Here is a 22,929-nt window from a genome sequence, read left to right as displayed (position 1 = left end):
TGTATGCGTTAGGCAAGCACTTTATTATTGTGCCCCTCACTGGGGGATTCTAGACAAGTGCTCTGCCACTGAGCCATACCCCCAGCCCCTCGCTGGGGGATTCTAGGCAGGTGCTCTACCACTGAGCCACACCCCAGCCCCTCACTGGGGGATTCTAGGCAGGTGCTCTACCACTGAGCCACACTCCCAGCCCCTCACTGGGGGATTCTAGGCAGGTGCTCTACCACTGAGCCACACCCCAGCCCCTCACTGGGGGATTCTAGGCAGGTGCTCTACCACTGAGCTACACTCCCAGCCCCTGACTGGGGAATTCTAGGCAGGTGCTCTGCCACTGAGCCACACTCCAGCCCCTCACTGGGGGATTCTAGGCAGGTGCTCTACCACTGATCCACACCCCAGCCCCTCACTGGGGGATTCTAGGCAGGTGCTCTACCACTAATCCACACCCCAGCCCCTCACTGGGGGATTCTAGGCAGGTGCTCTACCACTGAGCCACACCACTCATCTATAGGTGAGCATCATAACTGCAGCCTCTATTGTATGCAGTGTTTCACATCTACATTCCCTTTCTGCATCTTTTTCTTCTTGATACAGACTATAATTTTGTTAAAAAAAATGATCTTATTTCACAATGGATGATATGCATTGCTTCATTGCTGTGAAGAGATACCATGACTATCATGACTCTTATAAAAAGAAGCATTGAATTGGGGCTTGCTTACCGTTTCAGAGGTTTGGACCATGATTCTCATGGTAGGTAATATGGTGGCATGCAGGCAGACATGGCAGCAGAAAGTTCTGGGTCTGAAGGCAGCAGGAAGAGAGAGACACTGGGCCTGGCTTGGACTTGCGAAACCCCAAAACCCACTCCCAGTGACACACTTCCTCTAATGCGGCCACAACCCCAATCCCTTTCAAGTAGTACCACTCCCTAATGACCAAGCATTCAAATCTATGAGCCCATAGTGGCCATTCCAGTTCAAGCCACCACACAGCCCGAGCTGGCCTTGAACTCACTGCATAGTCAAGGCTGGCATTGAAGTTCTCTGATCCTCTGCCTCCGTCTCCCAAGTGCTGAGATTATAGGCATGAGCTAATACGCCTGGTCAGACAGTTTTTAAAGAAAGCTGGCAGCGAGCCCCACGTGGCGGTGTAAGTCTGTGAGCCTAGTACTCAGAAAGCTGAGGCAGGAGGATTATAAAAGTTCTAAAGTCAGTCTGGGCTGCATTGTGAGGTGTGTCTCGATAAATGAGAGGGGAGGGGAGAGAGGAAAAGACAAAAGAGGGACACGGGCACACTATTGTCGCTAGAGTGACTGACTCACTGCCCACACTGCGCAGCAGGGTTCCCTGTGGCCTGCGGTTCGTGGGAAACGTGGCCCTTCTGCAGCATGCGGGCATGGGCAGGGGATTTAGGGGCGAGATATTTCCCTGCTAACCTAGATCTAAAATGAGTGCCTTTTGAAATTTTTATTTTTAGCAGCTGGCCTACATATGTGGTGTCTAAGCGTAGGCCAGAAAGGTTTCTTTCACTGCGAGGGGGCGGGGAGGGGGATACAGTTAAAAAGGTACCATGATTTTCTCACAGAAAACTCACGCATTATTATGTTTTTTTTTCCTACTGGGGGGCCGGAGATGGGCAGTGTCGGGGGCGGCAAAGTGTGTGCAAGGCGGCAGGTGCCTGCTGAGTTTCTAAGCATTTAAAGATAAACTCAGCAGCAGAGTTATTATTTTTTTCCCAATGTAGTGGTGGGTGTGCCCTTTCTGAGTATCACAACATCAGTGCTGGTCATGATGGCTCAAGCTGAGGCAGGAGGATCGCTGTGAGGCTGCCCAGGGCTACTGAGGGCGCTCTAGTTTAATTTCTGTTGCTGTGATGAAGAAACACCCTGACAAGAAGCAACGTGTGGGGAGAAAGTGGTCTAGGGTAGAGCGTCTCACGGAGAAGTCGCAGCGGCGGGAACTTCAGACAGCTGGCCACATCACATCCACAGCAAAGGCAGAGAGAGAATGCATGCATGCATGCTTAGTGTTCTGCTGGCCTTCTCTACGTACACAGTCCAAGACCCCAAACTAGGGAATGGTGCCGCCCACTTTCAGGCTGGGTCTTCCCACATCCATTAAGGACTTTAGACAATCCCCCACAGACTGATCTGGACCATCCCTCACTGAGACTTTCTTCCCAGATGATTTCTCATTATTTAAATTGACAATTGAAATTAACCATCACACAGAGAGTTCAAGCCCAGCCTGGAATATAGAGTGAGGCCTTGTCTCAAAAACAAACAGGAATCTGGGGAGATAGCTCAGCAGTTAAAATGATTGCTGTGTAAGCATGAAGACTAGAGTTTGGACCCCAGCACCCACATAAATGCTGGGTGGGTGTGGGAGCCTGCCTCTAATGCAAGTCTCTGAGGGGTAGAGATGGGATCCCAGAGCAAGCTGACGAGCAAGAGACTAGTCTTATCCGTGAGCTCTGCGTTTGATTAAGAGACTCTACCTCAATAAATAATGTGGAAGAGCAATGGAGGGCAATTCCTGGCATCAACCTTGGACTGCTACATGCATGTGCACCTACGCAGTCAGGCACCCCCCCCCCCACAGAGAGAGAGAGAGAGAGAGAGAGAGAGAGAGAGAGAGAGAGAGAGAGAGAGAGAAGAGGAGAGAAGAGAATAAAAAGACATACATACAAAACATTTGCTACATCAGCTCAGCTCCCAGTCCTTGCCCTGTTTTGAGGGTGATGCTGCTGAGTGGGACATCCTGCTTGTGTTGCGGAGTTGTCCAAAATATGCAGTAGTTGTGGAACTGGGCTGTGATTCCATTGTTTGCAAAAAATACACTCAGTCCTACTCTTTTGGAAAGTAATTTCTCCTTAAGTGAATATTGACTTGATTTTCAGTATCTGCTGTTTACATTATGGAGTCAGTGAAGACTATTTTCAAACTGCATTTCCTATGAAAAAATGAAATAGGAGTCAAATGTATATTACATTGTTATTGTTATTATTATTATTATTATTATTATTATTATTATTAATTGAGGATGCAACCCAGGACCTGGAACATGCTAGGCAAGTACTCTACCACTAAGACACACCCCCAGCCCCTCACTGGGGGCTTCTAGGCAGGTGCTCTACCACTGAGCCACACCCAGCCCCTCACTGGGGGATTCTAGGCAGATGCTCTACCACTGAGCCACACCCCAGCCCCTCACTGGGGGATTCTAGGCAGGGGCTCTACAGCTGAGTTCCATTTTCAGACTTCTCTTTACTTATTTTACTAAGTTGTGTAGATTGCCCCTGAACTCACTCTCTATCTTAGGTGTGCCTTGAATGTAAACTCCTGCCTCAGCCTTTTGAGTAGCTGGGATGTGGACCTGTGCTACCACAATCCGCTTACAGGGTACATCTTGCATGGAACCTAATGGTGAGAGGTGCCAGGTCCTGTGTTGAAGGATTCAGTCTGGCATTTGAGCATTCAGTGGTTTCTGCTGCAGCACTGACTCTGAGGAGCATCATCTCAGATCACCATCAGGGATCTGAGAACTGGGCATTCTAAGGGTGCATTCAAGGATCCCATGTTGTGAGGCGTGACCTGTGACCCCTTGTGTCCTCCTGCAGAGTCCCTGGAGAAGTGGGAACGCCTGACTGTAGCTGATGCCCTGGAGCCTGTGCAGTTTGAAGATGGAGAGAAAATCGTTGTCCAGGGGGAACCTGGGGACGACTTCTACATCATCACAGAGGTGAGTCCTATGCAGACCGTCGGTGCCACAGGGCTCTGGGCAGTGCCTGAGTGGAAGCCAGCACTGCTTTGCCTTGCTCTCTACTCCCCTCAGCACCACCTCCACCTCGCCACCCCAATCTCCATCTCCTCCTGCAACTATCCACATGGGAGAGTCGGGGCGATAGCCTCACACCCCGCCACTCACTGGGTTGTCTGTTGTTGAGATAGAGTATCTTCTTTAAAATGATGGCAGGTGTGGTGGCATTGCATCACACACACACACACACACACACACACACACACACACACACACACACCTGTGAAATGGGGAGATGGGTGGATGGAGTCCACCTCAGAGCCCCGGTTTTGATGCATACAATATTGTACATGTTGGGGAAATTATGTTTCACGGACACTGGATCTCCCTGTAGGCAGATCTTCAGCCTTCCGTTACTGTGCAGGAAGAGAAAAGTTTACTCTGGCTTTCTCAGGGATTCCAATCCTGGGTCTCTTGGCTCCGCTGAGTTTGGGCTGGGGAGGCTGTGCCGGTGACAGGAATTCATGGTGGGGCAGAGCTGTTAACTTTTGGGGGAGAAACAAGGCTGGGGCCCCAATGCCATCTTCAGGGACATTACTCCAGTGACCTCCCAATAAACCTAACATTCCCACTGCCTCCAACAGCCCCGTCAGGTGTTGAAAAGGAATCCTTTCCTCAGGTCCTTTCGCCTGGCATTCTGTCATAGTGTAGGAAATACAGGGATGTCGGAGGCACTGGGAACTGTCTTCTCTGGATAAGACACGGGGCAGTTTGGACAAGGGCCTCACTCTATATTCCAGGTTGGGCTTGAACTCTCTGTGTGAAGGGAGCTCACAGGTACAGTGTGGGGACTTGCCCCTTCCCTGGCCCCGCAGTGGGCCGTACTGGCTGAATGAATGCAGGCCTGCATGAATGGGTATCAGCCTCCACCTCAGGTCATGCTGGGAATAATCGTCCTGATGCCTTCCTTGCCTTCAGGGAAGGAACCTCATTCTGAGATGTTCTTTCAAAAGAAAAGAGGAGGAGGGCCAGTGAGATGGCCCAGCAGGTAGACACTTGCTGAGGATCCGAGTCCTCAGCACACACACACACACACACACACACACACACACACACACACACCCATACACACTATATACATGCACACGATGTGCACACACATACATGCACAAACACATGTACTCGCACACACATACAAATACATAAATATAGTTAAAAAAATGTAAAGAGGAGAGAAGAACCATGAGAAGAGCAAGTGACTGTTCTGGTCAAGACTAGAATGAGGCCGCTTCCTCCACCCCAGCACCTCAATCCCCAAGATTCAGACCTGTGTAGAGGCCAAAGCCAGAGCCTGTGCACTACTCTCTCTCTCTCTCTCTCTCTCTCTCTCTCTCTCTCTCTCTCTCTCTCTCTCTGTGTGTGTGTGTGTGTGTGTGTGTGTGTGTGTGTGTGTATGTGTGTGTGTTGGGGTTGGCTTCACACAGACCCAGGGCCCAAGAGGCCACCCCTGACCATTTTAGAAAGAAAGATGCAGTCATGTCAGGGACATCTATCTGACACACCACCCAGCAGAACACGCTTAGTTTCCAATCTCTGAGAGTGGCATCTGGCATCCCAGAGGGAGCTGTGCAGAACTCCTAGCATGCCTGTCATGAGGGCGGCTGCCCCTAGCCTACCCCCAGTGTCGTCTCCTGTCCCCCCATAGTTCTCAAAGTCCTCTGTTCTGAATCTTTCTGTTTGGTCACAACCGTGGCCTCAGTGTGATACTCTTCCGAGTGTCTATCGGAGCCCGTCTTGTGGTTGAGAAGTGGAGGTGTGCTGTGTGTAATGGTACACTCCTGTAATCTCACTACTTGGGAGACTGAGGCAGGAGGATTGGGGGTTCTAGGCCAACCTGGGCCACAGTGGAGTGACTTTGTCTCAATGAGAGAAAAAAAGGGTGTGTGTGGGGGGGAATAAGAGTGTCAGGAGGGAAGTCCAGTGCCCCTCTTGTCTCTGTCCCAAGTTCTGGGCTTATAGGGATCTGCCACCACACCCGGCGTTTGATGTGATGCTGGGATCGCACTCAGGCGGCCCTCATGCGTGCATGGTAAACCCTTGGCTCACTGAGCTCTTTCCCCATCCTCTCCTGGGCTTTCTGAGACAGTCTCACTCTGTAAACCAGTTTGCCATACCCCTCTCGGCTTTGTATTTTGTGTATCCCTCCCCTCCCTTCATGTCTCTCTGGCGAAGGTGTGGGATTTGACCTCAGGGTGCTCCTGATCTTCCCGAAGGATCTGCTGTTTGAGGATGGCCGGTTACCTTGGGGGAATCTCAGGCAGCGGGCCTGGGCTGGGACCAGCTTCTCTCTAAGTCCCCAGTGTCCTCACTGAAGAAAGGTTTCCAAGAAGGCTGCTGCTTCCCAGGGTGGCCTCAACATCAATCAGCCTCCTTCCCCCTTCACTGACTGCAGAGGAGGGAGAGGGTGGGCCCCGTTCACATGAACAGCGTATTGTCTAAGCCTCTGAGATGTAACCCAACCCCAGGGGAAGGTATAGTTTTCGTAACCTTATAAAATGTGTTTGAAGTGGTCTCCTTGGCAACGTGGCTTTCTTCCCCCCCTTCTTCCTCTGTGATCAACTGAATCTGGCAAGCCAACCCACAGACCCCAGGTCCACGGGAATCAGAGACGACGCTTAGAACCAGAACGCGGCGCGGGGGGACTGTGCAGCCTATTCACATGGCTTGGGGAGGCTGCGGCCACATCTAAGCCAGATGTGCATTGAGAGGGTCAAAGCCAACCCTCTCTGGGATGTGGGCAGGCGTACCCAGCTGCTGTGTCTGGGCTCCTCTCCTCAAGGCGCGAAGGCTCCTGTTTCCCTCACTCTTGGCCTGCCCCCCACCCCACCCCGCCCTCTCTGTCTCACAGCCTCATTCTGCAGTTGTCACATTTTCCTAGTGTGGATTTCCTGAAGTTGTTTTGTAAACTGTGTCCTTGTGACGCCGCTGCTGTAGTCCTGGGTTACCTGGATGCGAAGCCCACATCTCTGTATCCCTGTCCTCCGTCCCCAATTGACTGTCAGGGCTCTGAGAGCTACGAGATGCCACACGGGCAGATTAAGGAGTTAGATGGCCCGTTTTTTTGTGCCCTATAGGGGTCTCTGCAGGGCGGAGCCCTCTGAGGCCATATAGCTCGTTTCTCATTGCTAGATTCACACCAGCTGTCCCTGAGCTGAATAGGGAAGCTTGCCAGCCAGCCCCTCAGACACCTGATCCTCAGAGCTTCTAGAAAACACTCAGCAGACAGGGCAGGAGCTGGGTGTGCCTCCTGCAGACACACCCACTGGTGGGAGCCAGGCACCTAGGACACAAAGTGGAAGGCACCCCCCCACCCCCCTACCCCCCCACCCCGCTTCTGAGCTCACTCTCTACAGTGCCACCCTCCTGCCTTGTTCCTAGGGTGGGCCACCTTGGGTCAGGAGCCCTTGAGATGGGATGGAGCCTTTGCTGGGTCTGGACCTGTGTTTGGCAGGACACAGACTCTGGCTGGCCTCCCAGTGCGGGGTACTGTGGGCCTGGGCTGGGCCTGCCAGGACCCGGAGGCACTGGTGACCTCATCTGGATCCAAGGTCTCCCACAGCTCTCCAGGAAAACCCAAGAAGAGTTGGGCAGGAGCTGGGTGGGAGAAGTGAGTTCTCAGCAGCTCAGATTCCAGACCCGCATTCCACAATTTAAGCTGCTACCCCCACCCCATTCCTGCGCCCTGAGCGTCCAGGGAAGCAGCTGGACCAGGAAGGATGGCTTCCCATAAAATCCCAAGACCGAAATTGGGCGGCATGGAAGGTGTTGCCATGGGAACACTGGATTTATCTCCTCGCTTAGCAAATTAATTTTATGAATGTCCACAGTGTTGCAGCGACTGTAAAACAGCACGTCTCTCAGCTGCCCCCAGGCCTGGGAACACGGCCCTAACATCACAGTGCCTGCCTCCAAGCTGGGGCGTAGAGGGCACCTTTGCAGACCTGCAGGAAGAAGGCCAGACGTGCACTGCACCCAGGCACCCCTGAGGGACATGTTTGCTCTGCTCAGGGTCATTGAGTCTGGACCTGTGCCGGCCCTACTACACGCCAGGCACTGTGGCTCCACGGAGCGTATTTACGCCTAAAACTCAGTCCTTACTCATTGTCGCCGCTGTTCTCATGGCTCCTTGGACAGTTGTTTTTTGTTTTTTTTTTTTGTTTGTTTGTTTGTTTTGAGACAGGGTTTCACTGGGTGGTTTTGGTGCCTGTCCTGGATCTTGCTCTGTAGACCAGGCTGGCCTCGAACTCACAGAGATCTGCTTGGCTCTGCCTCCCCGAGTGCTGGGATTAAAGGCGGCGCCGTAGCCACCGCCACCGCCATAGCCGCCGCCGCCACCAGGCTTGAACAGTGTTTAATGTCATCCTGTTGGTTCCTGTGCTCCTCTCTTTGGGAGTAGTGCCTGGAGGTTTGGGGCCTGCAGGAGCTGTGTGGAGCCAATGCTTCAGATATTTCTCCGGTGTCAGCTCCCTTGGCTGTAGGTATGGCAAGCACCGGGCAGCCCTGGTGAGAGAGGTTTTAAGGGGGGCAGACACTGTAGAAGGACACAGGGGAAGGACATTTGGAAAGGACACCGTATGCCTGTAGCCCAGGACATCCCAGAGATACAAACGGACAGTAACTAGATTTGGGGAGTCAGGGTCTCAGGTCCGTGGTCTGGAGTGGAACTGGCTGGGGAGAGGGACTACAGGGGATTCTGGGGCGGGGGCAGTTGTTGGAGCCCTGCTAACCAGGGCCTTTCAGGTGGTTTTATTCTGGGGCTGAGGTGGCCATTAGAGTGTATGATACTTGCCAAGAAATCACACGGGATTGTCTGTGTAGAATAAATTGAACAAGGGATCAGGGCAGAAGGAAGCCAGGCAGATTGGTGAGAAGTTGTCTCCAGGTGACAGATGGTCTATTGTCATGAGAAAAAGCCACCAGCGGATGAGGAAGGGGAGGGCAGGCAGGGGATTGGGGTGTTGAAGTTCAAGTAGAAGTTTTTAAGGTAGGAGAGATGTCTTATGGACAGCACAAGCGTAAGAACAGGGTACCAGTTGTGTTGGGACGTCTGATACTGGACCACATGGTAGAGAGGCTGCACAGAGGGCCTTGGCAAAGATGCTCACTGATGGCTCGCTCTGGTGTTTGATGTGCATGTTGCTGAGCATGTCTGGCATGGAAGCCCATGAAGTTGGAAGTGTGTATTGTTGTAGGACTGCATTGTTGGGCATATGTACCATGCACATTATATGCTGCGTGTGACCATGGTGCATGTTGCCTGGGTGACCCGAACTCCTCTCCGGAGTCAACAGGGGGCATCCAGTGCCTTAGGATCCCAGGCCAAGGTCCCAGCTCCCAAGGGGCCTCCTGACCAGCCATCTGAAACCTGAAGGCCTTATGTCTGTCCCTGTCTTAGGAGACACGCTGGGTGTGGCTGTCAGCTAGCTGTTCTGCCCTAACCTGGCCTGGGCTGGGGGAGCATCCATCCTTAGTGGAGACTCAGCTCTGTTCTTCCTGCCTTAGGGCCATGTAGGTGGGGCCTCCTCAACCCCCGACCCAGGGGAATTACAATGCTGGGGGGGGTGGGGGGTTGGGAGGCACAGTTGGCAACACTATGAATTTGCCCTGGGGGGTGGGCTGGAAGGAACTCCCAAGAGCCAAGCATGGCTCAGAACTTGCCTGTGCCTGTTGATTCCAAGGTGTGGGGGCTTTCTCAGGGGTGGGGGCATTGCTCTTACCCCATGTGTCTGGCACTGGGTGATCTCATTCACCAGTGTTTTCCAGCTTGTTGGCTGGAGCTGCTGTGATGAGCTGTCAGGATTCCCAGGGACGTCTGGCTTCACCATGCCTGGACCTCTTAGTAATCATGAGTGCCTACTGCTCAGACCCCACCCAGTGGGCCAGGGAAGCTCCTAAGAGCATAGCCCACCAAGAGGGTCATGGAGGACATTGGACACTGATCCATCATCTTTCTCATGGGAAGTTAGAATGGTCACTTTGAGTCAGCAGGGCTCAGTGTTCCCTTTAGCTTGGTGTGGAAGAAATCCTCCTAGGGCTTGTTTGCCACAGCTCCATCCGGGCTTTGTCACAGCTACATTTTCCTAGCGGCTGAGATGTCAGGTGCTGCAGCTCATAGGGAAGGGATCAGGGGAACCTCCTCTCTGGCTGAGATGGCCATACCACACTGGCTCCCGGTAGACAAGCTGGCCCTCCAAACACACGCTATCGTTTGGTTCTGGGGAATTCCTGCAAGACTCAGAGGCTCTGCAATAGGCTGTTCTCTAAGAGTGAGACCCTGTCTCGAAGCAAAAACTAACAGGAGGGCTAGGAATGTGCTCGTGTGGCGAAATGCTTGCCTAGCACGCACCAAGCTCTGGGTTCTGTCCTTATCACCACATAAACCGGCTGTGAGGGCACATGCCTCTAATCCTAGCACTTTAGAGGTGCAGGCGGGAGGATTAGAAGTTCAAGGCCATTCCTGGCTACATATTCAGTTTGAGGCAAGCCTGGGCTACACGAGACCTTGTCTCAATGAAGAAGAAGAAGAAAAAACAACATGTAGAACATTCCTTCCCAAATCAGTATCAAAGGCATATTGTTCCCATTCCTTCAACTTCTCCAGAGACCCAGCAGCCCCCACATCCCAGGCCTCCATTGCAGACCTTGGAATCCCATTTCCAATCATCCTTGCCCTGCCAGTCACGTGTGTCCCCAGTGAGACAGATGTGGAATGTATCTGCCTGCTTCCATGGTCTGGGATTACCCAGCTGAGACTCCTGGCTCCACAGAGGCGCCTTCAACACTGTGCAGGAGCAATTCCTGTGAGGACAGATGTTTTGCTGGGAAACCCAAACAGATGCACAGGCCAGTCTGGATAAGCCAGTCGTCTGTGGAACCTTGAACCACTGTATGCCATGGCTGTCCACACAGCCCTTCAGCGCCTCTGCTGCCCTCCATACAGGCCTTGGGCCCCCAGGGAGCAGGGCTGGGCTGGGCTCCATCTTGGGAAACCACTCACGGGGGGAACAGGGCAGGAGTGGACAGTGGGCCTGCCACGGAGACTCCCATACACTGGCCGTGGCTCGTCCACAGCCCTGACGCTGTCTGGGACTCAGCTCAAGGGCTTCTAACGAAGGGTTGCTGAGAGCAGAGTGTGCTCTCCTTGCCTCCAGAAATGGGCTGGGTCCAGTCAGGGCAGAGACAGCAGGAGTTGAGGGGTTACCCAGCATGGTGGGTTTGGGCCCTGCCAGGTAAGGAGCTGTGGAGGAGGCCAGGGTAGGATTCTGAGGGCATGGGCAAGACCATGGGTGGGGTAAACTGAGGCTGGTCACATATAGTTGACATTACAGTGATTAAAATACAAATCACAAGAAGTTTACATTTTAAACATATTTACAGGGACAGTTTGGTGGCATTGACCCCCACAGGGTGTGGTGGTTGCATATCTATTAGACTGTCCCAGCTATTTGGGAGGTTGAGGCAAGAGGATTTCTTGAGACCAGAAGTTTAAGATAAGCCTGAGCCATGTGGTGGTGGCGCAAGCCTTTAATCCCAGCACTCGGGAAGCAGAGGTAGATGGATCTCTGTGGGTTCGAGGCCAGCCTGGGCTACAGAGTGAGTTTCAGGACAGCCAGGGCTACATAAAGAGACCCTGTCTTGATAAACAAACAAACAAACAAACAAACAAACAAACAAACCTAAGTGACAAGCCTGAGTAATACAGCAAGATTCCATATCAAACAAGCAAGCAAGCAGACATGTCCAATACTCACACAGACAATACACACACAGACACACACACAGACACACACACACACACACACACACACACAGTATGCCAACCCACCATGCACCCAACACAGACTCACATACATGCAGAAAGCATGTGCACCTTTCTCACACAGAACATAATTACTTGCACATACTTATCTATACATTCCTGTGCACAACACACTCACACATGCAGATCCATTCACTCAGCACACAATCACATGCATGCTTAACACACAAACATAAGCAATCATATGAGCACAGTACCTGTATTCATGCATAGAACAACATGCACTCTCTCATGCACATGCATAGCACACACCATACAGCAGCATTCATTCTTGTGAGTACATACCACGAAGACCCACACAGCATCACATCACAGCTCACACACTCAAGCACATAGCACCAGCACCCATGTTTATACAACACACATACACACAGTACGTGCATGTGTACACCTAAACAGCGCCCACACTCCAGCATACACATCACATACACTCATGTGTGCACACACAGCACACTGGACTTGCAGGCTGGAACAGCTTGTGGAACTCATCTGAGGTTGGAAAGCCTGATATCTAGATGGGCATGGTGGTGGCTATGGATCTCTGAGAGAACAGCCAGATTTCCATTTGAGTTTCTCCCTGTCTGGTAGAGGTTTGGCAGAGAGGCCATAACTGGAAAAGAAAAATAAGAGTATGACAGAGGCAGGAAGCTGTGCCTATCAGGCACCTGATGCACTCTGGACTTGTAGATGTGGGACATTTGTCCTGGGCTGTGTCAAAGGCCTAACTGCCTGTGCGTGCCCCACCCAGCACCTGGAGAACAAGCTTGTACCCTTGGGGCCTGAGTTCTCCTGGGTTGAAGGCAGGGGTAGGGCCAGGCATATCTTATTTGTAGGGGTGCATATATGCCATTCTGAGCCTGGGACTCACTTGGACAAGGTGACTACAGGCCTCCAGACACCATGGTTGGTGAGGAGGAAGGTTCCCAGCACATCCAGCCCAGCAGTAGATGAAGGGACAAGGTCAGTATTGGCAGCACTCTTTGGGAAGACCCTCCAGGGCCACAGTGGGTAGATGGAAGGGGACCTGTGGGTGGCCGTGGCCCTTTTAGAGTAGGTTCTGGAACTCTCTGTTGGCTGGACAGGGATGGAAGAAAGTCAGATGGAGGGCAGTAGGGTATGGACTATGGTGGGAAGAGGCGGCAGGGACAGAATCACTGAGCTCAATTACTTCTGGATGGCGGGTGTTATTGGGTGGGTTAGCCAGGATGGGGGGGAAATGATGGCGGAGATGAGCAAGGGGGAGTCAGAAAGAGGAGTCCATCTATAGGGGAGGCCAGCAGGGGTGTCCATCTATGGGTAAGGTCAGCAGGGGCCGCACTCTTAGCAAGGTCAATGGGCGCTCAAGAGCAGGGAGATCAGAAAAGATGAGGGCCATTAAGAGTGATGTCAGCCAGGGTGGGAGAGCTTTGCTAGAGGTCAGCAGGAATGGGGACTGGTGTTCAGGAGGAGTTCTATACAGAGAGACATGGATGGCATGAAGATGAGTTAGGACATGCATTCAAAAGCAGACACTAGGCCTCACTCAGGAAGCAAGACCACGGGCTTCCCAGATGGAACTTAGTAGCTCATGCCCACCCCCGTGAATCAGCAACCCAGCACTGGTCTAGTACCTTCACTCCAGCTCTGCTTGGCTGGGTTTTCCTGAGGCCAGTGTGTGAGGCCGGGGTGCAGCCTGCTTCTCTAGCAGCTGGTGGGGTAGGGTGGGTGGGGAGGGGAACTGAATCACAGGAGCAGGGCCCTCCACGGCCGGTGGTGCCCACATACCTCTCACTCTCTTGGCTCCCACCATTGTCTTGTTGACCCCTGCATGCCATGTCTACCTGCCCTGGAGTCCTGGAGCTTCATTTAGAGCCACTGTTTGGACACCTGCTGGACAGACTCAACCCTGGGGTATGTGTGACAGAGACTGACTCTGCAGAAGGGGACCCTCTCCCACAGGCTTTGACTGCCTCAAGCTGCGCTCCCCAGGCCCTCACTGGCACCTGTCCCCATCCTGAGAGCTGTGGCGCCGGAATCCAAGTTAATGTCTTGTTTTCCCACTGGAGCTGCTGGGCCGTGCCTCCGCCATAGCCCAGACCTCACGGATGAGCCATTAAACGCTGGCACAAAAGCTGACCTCGGCCGCCCACCAGGCTGGTGTGTTTGCTCAGTTGTCGAAAGGACAGGCTGTAGCCAGCCGTGTTACAGACAGGCAGCAGAGCGAGGCGCGTGGGGGGGGCCGAGCAGGGCACCTTCGCAGATGAGAGCCCAGCCTTCTTAAGGTAGGAGCAGCAAGACAGCCAGCGGGAGCTCTGGGGAAAGTCACATGGTGTGTGTGTGTGTGTGTGTGTGTGTGTGTGTGTGTGTGTGTGTGTGTGTGTGTGTATGTGGAGGGGGCCAGACTGGCTTTGCATGGGGTGGGGTGGAGGTGAGGTGGAGGAGCTGCCGTTGAAATCAGCTTCCACATGGAAAACTGTTAATTGTGGGGGTCACTTTCTTTAAACCTATGGGTGTTCCTGAAAAACTGAAACCAAACCAAAAAAACACCAAAACAAACACAAATAAACAAACAAAACCACAAAAACCTACGGGTCGGGGGTTTGTTTGTTTATGTGCAGGGTTGGGGATTCAATCTTCAGCACTATAGAGGGAGAAAGCCTTAAATGTTTAAATTAGATGTTGTAGTACGTTAGCCCAGAACCTGGGAGGCTAAAGCTGGAGGGCTGGAAGTTTAAGGCGAGCCTGGTCTATGGAATGAGTCTGAGGCTAGCCTCATCAACATATTAAACTTTGTTTCAGAAAACCAAAATCAAACTTGGGTATCATCCTTGGCCAGGCTGGGCTACATGAGAACCTGCCAATGATAATAATAATAATAATAATAATAATAATAATAATAATAATAATAATAATAATAATAGTTTGGGAGGCTGGACATGGTAGAGCCATTCCTGCAATCCTGGCCTTGGGGAAGCTGAGGTACAGTCTCAAACGTTTGAGTGCAGCCTGGGCTACATGGCAAGCTCCTGTCTCAAATTTAAAGCAAGACCTCTGGGATATGTTCCCTGGGTTGAGGCTACCTCCATGCTCTGTGACTGTGCTTGTGTGTGTGAGTTCAGTCTTGGCATCCATGCAGAAAAAGATGAGTCACGAGCACACACAGCAGCTGCAGGCTAGCCCTGGATCCCTGGGACAGCTTTCATGACACTGAGGACAAGCACATGTCTTCCATCTCCCTCCTCATCACCCATGTTCTCATCTCCCCATTCCCAGTGGAGCTGTGTCTGGGGTCTCTGGGGTAGGCAGATCCTATCCATGCAGGGGATGGGCCACCCTCCAGTCACAGCATGGATGCAGCTTGTGTGGATGAGCCCCAAAGAGTACACGCATGTGCCTTTGTGTGTACATGCTTTTGTGGGTGCTGGTCCTCTGTGGGTACTGGTTCCCATGTGCATACATATCCCTGTGTGCACAGGTGTGTGTCCCCGTGTGCGTGAGTGTCCCCATGGACACGCCTGTCCCCGTGGGCCCCAGGCCTGTCTGCAATGCATCTTCCACACCTGTCTCCAATTACTGGTGTCACTTTTCAATTATGGATGGTGGGAACCACTTCCATGTATGGAAGTGAAACGAAGATTCTTTTAAAAGATACTTCTTTAAATAAAGCAAATAGTTTTGCCTGTGGCCTGTTCCCTGTTCCGGAGCGGAGGGTTGGTGGCCTCCACTGTGCATGGCTCCTCCCCTTTCAGGCTCAACTCCTCTGCCGTCCAAGTGCGGGGTGCCTCTCATGCAAACGCCTCATGGTTCTTCCGCTCCTCTGCTGGTCTCTGACTCTTTCTGGACTTGGAAAGACTTGGGCATTCATGCTCATCCTGGTGTGGGTCCCAGGCAGAGAGAGGTCTAGAAGACATGGCCACCTACTCCAAGTAGGCCCTTGCTGACACCCTGAGCCCGCCCTGTTTTCAATGTTCCCCCCACCCCTTCACCCTCATCTTCTCCCTAGTCCCATCTTGGCCTGTTGCCAGTTGCTCCTCACTCTCTGGGAGGGTCTCTGCCCTGCTGGTTGATAGCTCTTGCTCCACGGTCACTTTGTGGCTAGACCTAGGTGACTGTCCCCTCCTAACCTACTCCCTCGGTATCCCTGGTGTCTGAGCCCACGGCTTGTTTTTCACTGGATGCTTAAGGATCCCTCCAGCAGAGGGGAGGGTCCCAGTCACTTCTCAATTCATGCTGGAGAGATGGAGGCCGTGACAAGGAGGGGCTTCAGGGCCAAGGTTGTGAATGGTGAGCAGCTATGAGAACCAGCAGGGCAAGGAAACTGCCTCGCTCATGGTGGCCCTACCCATCTCCTCCCAGGAATTGGCTCCCAAAACCGATCTGGTTTCCCCCACCTCCACCTCTGAGAGCCCAGCTTTCCTGTTGAAAGCTACCATGTTTTGAATCTTAAAAATGTCTGGGGAAGTGTCAGGAAGATGGCTTAGTTGATGAAGGGCTTGCTTTATAAACAGGAGGACCTGAGTTTGAGCCCCAGAACGCACCTAAAAGCCAAGAGTGGTGGCATGTGCCTACAATCCCAGCACTGGGGAGGTGGACACAGGAGGGTCCCTAGGGCCTGCTGGACCGCCAATCTAGCTGAACTTGTGAGCGCCAGGGTCAGTGAGAGACCCTGTCTCAAAAAATAAAGTGGGGAGTGATAGGAGGAAGACACTCAGTTCAACTTCTGGTCTCCACATGCTAGGCTGTGAGATATGGAAAGAGGAAGCCCCGCGACCTGGCCTTGTAGGAGTGGATCCCACGTGACCCTCAGAGGCTTCCTCCTTAGGAAAGTCACACTTCCTCCTTAATGTTGTAGGAAAATAAAACTTCTTTAAAAAAGTCACAGCAGTTAAAGGGAAATTTACTGTCTGTCACTGCACCCGTCACAGGCACCCAGGAGTGACGATTCCCCTGACCTCACCTCTGAGCTGTCTGCCCCAAATCTGCAGCTGAACTGGCTTCTTCAATGAGGAACTTGGAGACTATGAGCCAGAAATTTGGCATGGGTGTTTTCCAAGCCTGAGCTCTAGACATGTCCTCTAGGATATCTGGCCATTTCCGTGGCGACTAGGAACACAGAATGGACCTTGAATTGGGAGTGTTTTTGTTGTTGTTGTTGTTGTTTTTGTTATTCTAGGAGCTTTCTTTCCATGACAGGAGACATGGAAGGCCTGTCTCTAGCAGATGAGAGAGCGTACTGCTTGCTGGCTTCACAGACATGGGGCTTTAGGGTGAGGAAGGCGACCGTTCTGTCCAGACAGTGTATTGGTCAGAGCCACAAAGGAGCTGCTGTAACAAAGAGCCCCATATCAACACAGCAGGAAGAACGGAGATGTCTCTTTCTGTCCCACAGGGTCTGGGGCCCCACAGCTCAGGTCTTCCAGGAAGCCAGGATTCCTATGTTATGTGTAGGAGGCACGGAGTCCCCTGCCGACCCCCTGCTCTCCCGCTTTCGCTCTCCTCCGTGATCTCACCTCAGCATCTTGCCAGCTTCTCCTCCCTGTGTCAGAGGCTCCCCCATCTCTGGTTGGCTCCTTTTACCTTCTGGAGCTCAGCCTCACGGTCACTTTGTGTCTTAGCCCTGCTGACTATGTTTCTTTACGCTCCCCCTGTCGGAGCCTGTGGTTTGACGGCCGCCCGGCTCTGTCCTCTCACATTTGCTGGATGCTGACCCTTCGAGGGCAGGGGCATGCCTGCACATCCCCTGCAGAATTCCCAACCCTGGAGAGGCACAAGACACACAGTCACTGATCCTGTCTTCTGAGTCTCTATCAGGCAGAGGCTTCGTGTACATTTTGCCCTCACGGACATCTTTCTTGGGAGTTTCTATGACCATCCCCAGCTCACTTGAAAATATATAGGGATGGCATGTGGTGACTCCAGAGCCATGGCAACTTTGTTCTATCATGTGGCACCTGGTAGAGGACTGGAAGACTGGGCACTTCACTGAGGGTTCCGGGGCAGGAAGTAAGAACAAGCTGGGATCCCTAAAAAAGCCCCCAACCTATTTCCTAGGTCTGTGAATGGGTTGGTGATTTTTTTTTCTTAGCATGTTGCAACATTAAGTTGGCTTTCTATTTGTTTGAGGATATTTTTGGTGTGTGTGTGTGTGTGTGTGTGTGTGTGTGTGTGTGTGTGTGTGTGTGTGTTATGTATGTGTTGCTGCGTAGCTCTGGCTGCCTTTGAATTTGAGATTCTCCTGCCTCTGCCTTGAGGATTCTGAGATGAAGGTCGGGCAAGATGGCTCAGAGGGCTGAGGCCCTTGTCACCAAGCCTGATGACCTAACTTTGATCCCCAGGATCCGCATGGTGGCAAGAGAGAACTAAATGCTGTCATGACAGCATCATGCCAGTACCCCAGGCTCCCCAGGCCAGCACTGTGTATATTTGTACATGTATTTGGGGGGGTGCAAGTGTGGGAAGAATGTGCATGTATGTGTATACAAGTGTCTTCGTTAGGGTTTCTATTGCTGTGAAGAGACACTATGACCACAGCAACTCCTACAGTGGAAGACATTTAATTGGGGCTGGCCTACAGTTTCAGAGGTTTAGTCTGTTACCATCATGGTAGGACATGGCAGCATGCGGACATGATGCTGGAGAAGGAGCTGAGGGTTCTACATCTTGATCTGTAGGCAACAGGAAATGCACTGTCACACTGGGTGTAGCTTGCGCATAGGAGACCTCAAGGCCTGCCCCTTCGGTGACACACTTCCTCCAACAAAGCCACACTTCCTAATAGTGCCCCTCTCTATGAGCTTATGGGAGCCAATTACATTCAAACTACCACAACAAGTGAATGGAGAGGCCAGAGATCAACCTCAGGGGCTGTCCACCTTGCTTTTAAAGACAGGGCCCCTCACTGGCCTAGGGATGGACGATTAAGGCTAAACTGGCTGGCCAGTGAGCCCTAGAGATCCCCCTATATCTGCCTTTGTCCTGTCAGGGGGCTGACATGGGTGCTGGGAACTAAACTCAGGTCACCTGGTAGAGCAGCAAGTACTCTTAACCACTGAACTATTGCTCCGACCCAAATGAATTACTTTAAAAAATACTAACTTTTTTTTTAATTTGTGGAGGGGTGCAGTGTGTGTGTGTGTGTGTGTGTGTGTGTGTGTGTGTGTGTGTGTGTGTGTGTGTAGAGATTCAAAAGCACTGAGATTGTAGTTTGGGCCACCAAGTCCAGCTTTCCGTGAATGCTGAGGGTCTTCATGCTTGTGTGGTAAGCACCCTGCAGACTAAACTTTCCCCAACACCCCCACCCCCCACCCCCGAGCTGAGACTTTAAAGGCAGGAAGCCCCAGCATAAACCACCCTAGTCCTAACAGAGCAAAAGTCGGCTCGGGAGCCCACCACAGTGAGTGAGCTGTCCGCACAGGTGGGGCTAATCTCCTCTGTTGGGGCCCCTGGTGGGCATGAGCATGCGGTCCCTGCCCATGCTCCCTGCTCACACTGGCAGCCCCAGAGTAGACTCGTGTTTACATGCCCCATTCCATCCATCAGCCAGATTCATAAACATGCAGAGGCCCAGGAGCCAGGTTGGGAATCTACTTTCGGGGGCTGCTAAGGGTGCCTGGGGACTCCAGGCACTACGGGCACCAGCTGCTGACCTGGGAGTCACTCATGCAGCCAGGCAGAGCCTGGCCACAGGCTCTAGCAAGGTTGGATCTGAGTGAGCCTGGGTGATGAAGCCCACCTTTGCCTAAAGAGTGGCTTTGTTGGGTGGGTACCTAGATATCTCGGCATGGTAGGTGGCCCTGGAGACCTAGCAACACTCACAGGGAGGCCCTGAGGACCAGGAACCTCAGCATCCCTGGGTATAAGTCTCTGTGGGTTTTAAATGAGATGCAGAAGCCCTCAGGCGGCTGCCTGCCTCGGGGACACGGGGGCTGATCAGAGTCTGGAAACAACTGGCTCCTCGGAGGTGAATCACACACACCGCCATGCTCAGTGTCAAATGCAGTGTTGTGTAGTGTTTGAAAAGGAGTCTCATATAGCACAGGCTGGCCTAGAATGCTCTGTGAAGCCTAGGATGACCTTGAATTTCCTATGCTTGTACCTGCTTCCTGAGTGCTGAGATTACAGATTCGCTCTACACCTGACTTTGTTCTTTCCCTCCCTCCCTCCCTCCCTCCCTCCCTCCCTCCCTCCCTCCCTCCCTCCCTCCCTCCCTCCCCTCCTCCCTCCCTCTCCTCCTCCCTCCCTCCCTCTCTCCCTCCCTCCTTTCCTTTTGATGTGTGTGTGTGTGTGTGTGTGTGTGTGTGTGTGTGTGTGCATACTAGTGTCTGCTACATATGTGTGGATATCAATGGAGTCAGAAGAGGGTATTGGATTCCCCAGGAGCTGGATTTATAGGCAGTTTTAAGTCACCTGACATGGGTGAAGATCCAGAAGAACACCAATTGCTCTTAGCCACTGGACCATCTCTCCAACCCAAATGGATGCCCCCGCCTTTTTTTTTTTTTTTTTTTTTTTTGGTTTTCGAGACAGGGTTTCTCTGCGTAGCTTTGCACCTGTCCTGGAACTCACTTGGTAGTCCAGGCTGGCCTCGAACTCACAGAGATCCGCCTGGCTCTGCCTCCCGAGTGCTGGGATTAAAGGTATGTGCCGCCACCACCTGCCCCCTCCCCCTTTTTAACATTTACTTATTTGTGGGAAGGTGATGCATGTGTGGAGGGCAAAGGATAACTTTCAGGAGACAGTTCTTTCTTCTACCGTGTGGGTCTTGGAGCTCGAACTCAGGTCATTAGACTTGGTTGCAAGCGACTTTACCCACAGAGCCAACTCCAGGTCTCTTTCCCCCTGTTTTTTGCTTTTGTGAGCTTTCTTGTTGCTGTCTTTGTTGCTTTGGCTTTGTTTTTCTTTGTTGGGCAGGATTTTTGGTCAGTGTCTCACTATGTAGCCCAGGATGGCCTCGAACTCACAGCAGTCCCCCTGCCTCGGCTTCCTCAGTGCTGGGATTCTAGGTGGGAATCACCACACCTGGCTCAGCTCTGCTGTTCTTTTGGGGAGTTACTGGCATGTTGAAAGCCAGTCTCCGTCTTTCTGAGGCCCTGAAGTGGGGTGACAAGTGGGGATTCTGACTCTGGAGCCACAGTCCACCCATGTGTGCTGACCGGCTCAGGTAGCAGATGCGTGAGCACAGAAGGCATTCGGCGGCCCAGACGTCCCGGGTGCCCTGGCCTTGTCTTTAATGTTCCCAGAGGCCAGTGACCTACTGCAGCTGCCCTGTTAATCATTGAGCCAGCTCCGTCTGTAGACCTGCTGCCCTCTTGGGCATAAGGAGGGGCTGCATAGCTCAGCAGGTGTGTGACCCTGAGACCATGCTCCTCCCTGCCTCCCTGGAGGCCCCCCCCCAATGTGGTGGGACAACCCATTGTCCTTAAGCTGCAGCCCAAGGTCAGTTCTCAGCATAGTGACAAAGCACTGGCACCCTTGGGGCCATCCCCACAGTCACCACCAAGGCCTCTGGGGGAGGTGCTGGGTAGGTCCCCACTTGGGGGTGTTTCCATCGCGTCAGTAAAAGCAGGGTTCAGACAGGAACCTCTAGGACTCTAGGTGTCTGGGAGGGTGCATTGGCAAGCTGCGGCAACTCGGAGCTCAGATCTCATGCAGATCCACCTCCCAGAAGGCCTGGTGGACCCAAAAAGTGGAGGGAGAAGCCAGCATAGTTAAGGATGGACGCAGCTCTGGCTGCATGGAGGAAAGGAGCCGGGAAGAAAACCAAACAGGCAGGGGCTCCTGCGGCAGACTCCCCACGTGACCCTCCAACAAGTGATCCCCCAACACATGCCCACCAAAGCAAGTGATCCCCGAAATGTGATGTACCCCAAACAAGCAGCTTCCATCATGCCCCCCTAACAACTGACCCGCACACTTGAGTGACTCTTGCCTGTCCCCTCCCTCACAGGGCTCTGCTTCTGTCCTCCAGCGACGATCCCCCAATGAGGAGTATGTGGAAGTGGGGCGCCTTGGGCCCTCTGACTACTTTGGTAAGTTGGGGTCCCCCACTCAAGATATGGCATCTCATTTGGGGCCCTGGGTCAGAAGCTGCATGGAGTTTCATGAGGCCCCAGGGTGGCTCTGAGGGTTAGGGCAAGCCACATGCGTGCGTGAGAGAGGCCTCAGCTGGGGTCACCTCAAACTGAAGTCTAGGACTGGCCTGAGACCACGAGGCTGACAGTCCTGGGGGCCAGCCGCTGGTCTTGGGGAGAGCAGAGCCCTGGTGAGAGACACAGGGACCATAAGCTCTTCACTCGTGTAGCTGCCAAGGAAGAGGGTCCTGAGTATTTCCAGAGTGTTCTCACAGCTGGGACTAGGTCATCAGGAGGCCTGGGCCACATCACAGTGTCTGTTGCATGTGGGGCTGATCACAGGACAATACTGACTAAACTTGACTTTCAGATAAATAACAGAGTTTTTCTTGGTGGTGGCGGTGGGGTGCTGAAACAGTCTCATGGAAGCCAGGCTGGCTTTGAACTCGATGTGTAGCTGAGGATGTCCTTGAACTTTCCATCCTCTTGCCCCTACCTCCTGAGTGCTGGGCTCACAGGCATGCTTCACCACGCCTGGTTTATGCAGGGCTGGAATGGAACCCAGGGCTCTGTGCATGCCTGGCAAGTACTCTCCCAATGAGCTACGTCCCCAGCCCCTAATTTGTTAGCTTATATAAAAGTATTTCAAGTATTTCACAGGACGTACTTAAGCTGGGGAAGGGTTTGCCCCAGACTGACTTATGCAGGGCTAGCTATAGGAATGCTGAAGCAGGAGCATGGCCCATTCATGGCCTGTCCTAGGCAACTTATTGAGATTCTGTCTCAAAATAAAAAAAAAATTTTTTTAAAGGTCTCGGGTTGTAGCTCAGTGGTAACATGCTCAGGTACCATGCATGAGGCTGTGTTCAGTCCCTAGGTAAACACACACAGACACAGACAGGCAGGCAGACAGACGGACGGGCAACAGACAGACACACAGACACACACAGACACACACACAGACACACACACACACACACACACACACACACACACACACACACACACACACACACACACACACTGCATCTATAATTCAAGACCAGAGCTAAAGATTCACGAGTTCAGTCCCCAGCACTGAGTAAACCAGGTGTGGTAGTGCAGTTTGAAGTCCCCAGCCCTCAGGAGGAGACCAGACGATCAGAAGTTCAAAGCCATCTTCAGCTCTATAGTGAGTGACTTCTAGGCCAGCCTGGGCGATGTGGGACGCTGTCTCAAGGAAGGAAGGAGAGGAGAAGGA

The 22,929-nt window shown here is 52.6% G+C and overlaps 1 protein-coding gene across 8 annotated transcripts in view; it reads left to right on the top strand.

Annotated features, from left to right (window-relative positions):
* Prkar1b (protein kinase cAMP-dependent type I regulatory subunit beta) overlaps window positions 1-22,929 on the top strand; it is a 139,111-nt gene that overhangs the window by 115,748 nt on the left and 434 nt on the right. For all 8 annotated transcript variants that reach the window (XM_042268222.2, XM_042268221.2, XM_076560624.1 and 5 more), the window contains 2 exons: window positions 3,622-3,743; window positions 21,566-21,647. In XM_042268222.2, the coding sequence (XP_042124156.1) occupies window positions 3,622-3,743; window positions 21,566-21,647 (204 nt within the window). The remainder of the gene's footprint in view (window positions 1-3,621; window positions 3,744-21,565; window positions 21,648-22,929) is intronic.

Source organism: Peromyscus maniculatus, chromosome 23, assembly GCF_049852395.1.
Source record: "Peromyscus maniculatus bairdii isolate BWxNUB_F1_BW_parent chromosome 23, HU_Pman_BW_mat_3.1, whole genome shotgun sequence".
In the NCBI taxonomy this organism is placed as follows: Eukaryota; Metazoa; Chordata; class Mammalia; order Rodentia; family Cricetidae; genus Peromyscus; species Peromyscus maniculatus.
Note: the sequence above shows the minus strand (reverse complement) of the source record. Positions and strands in the feature narration are given on the sequence as shown.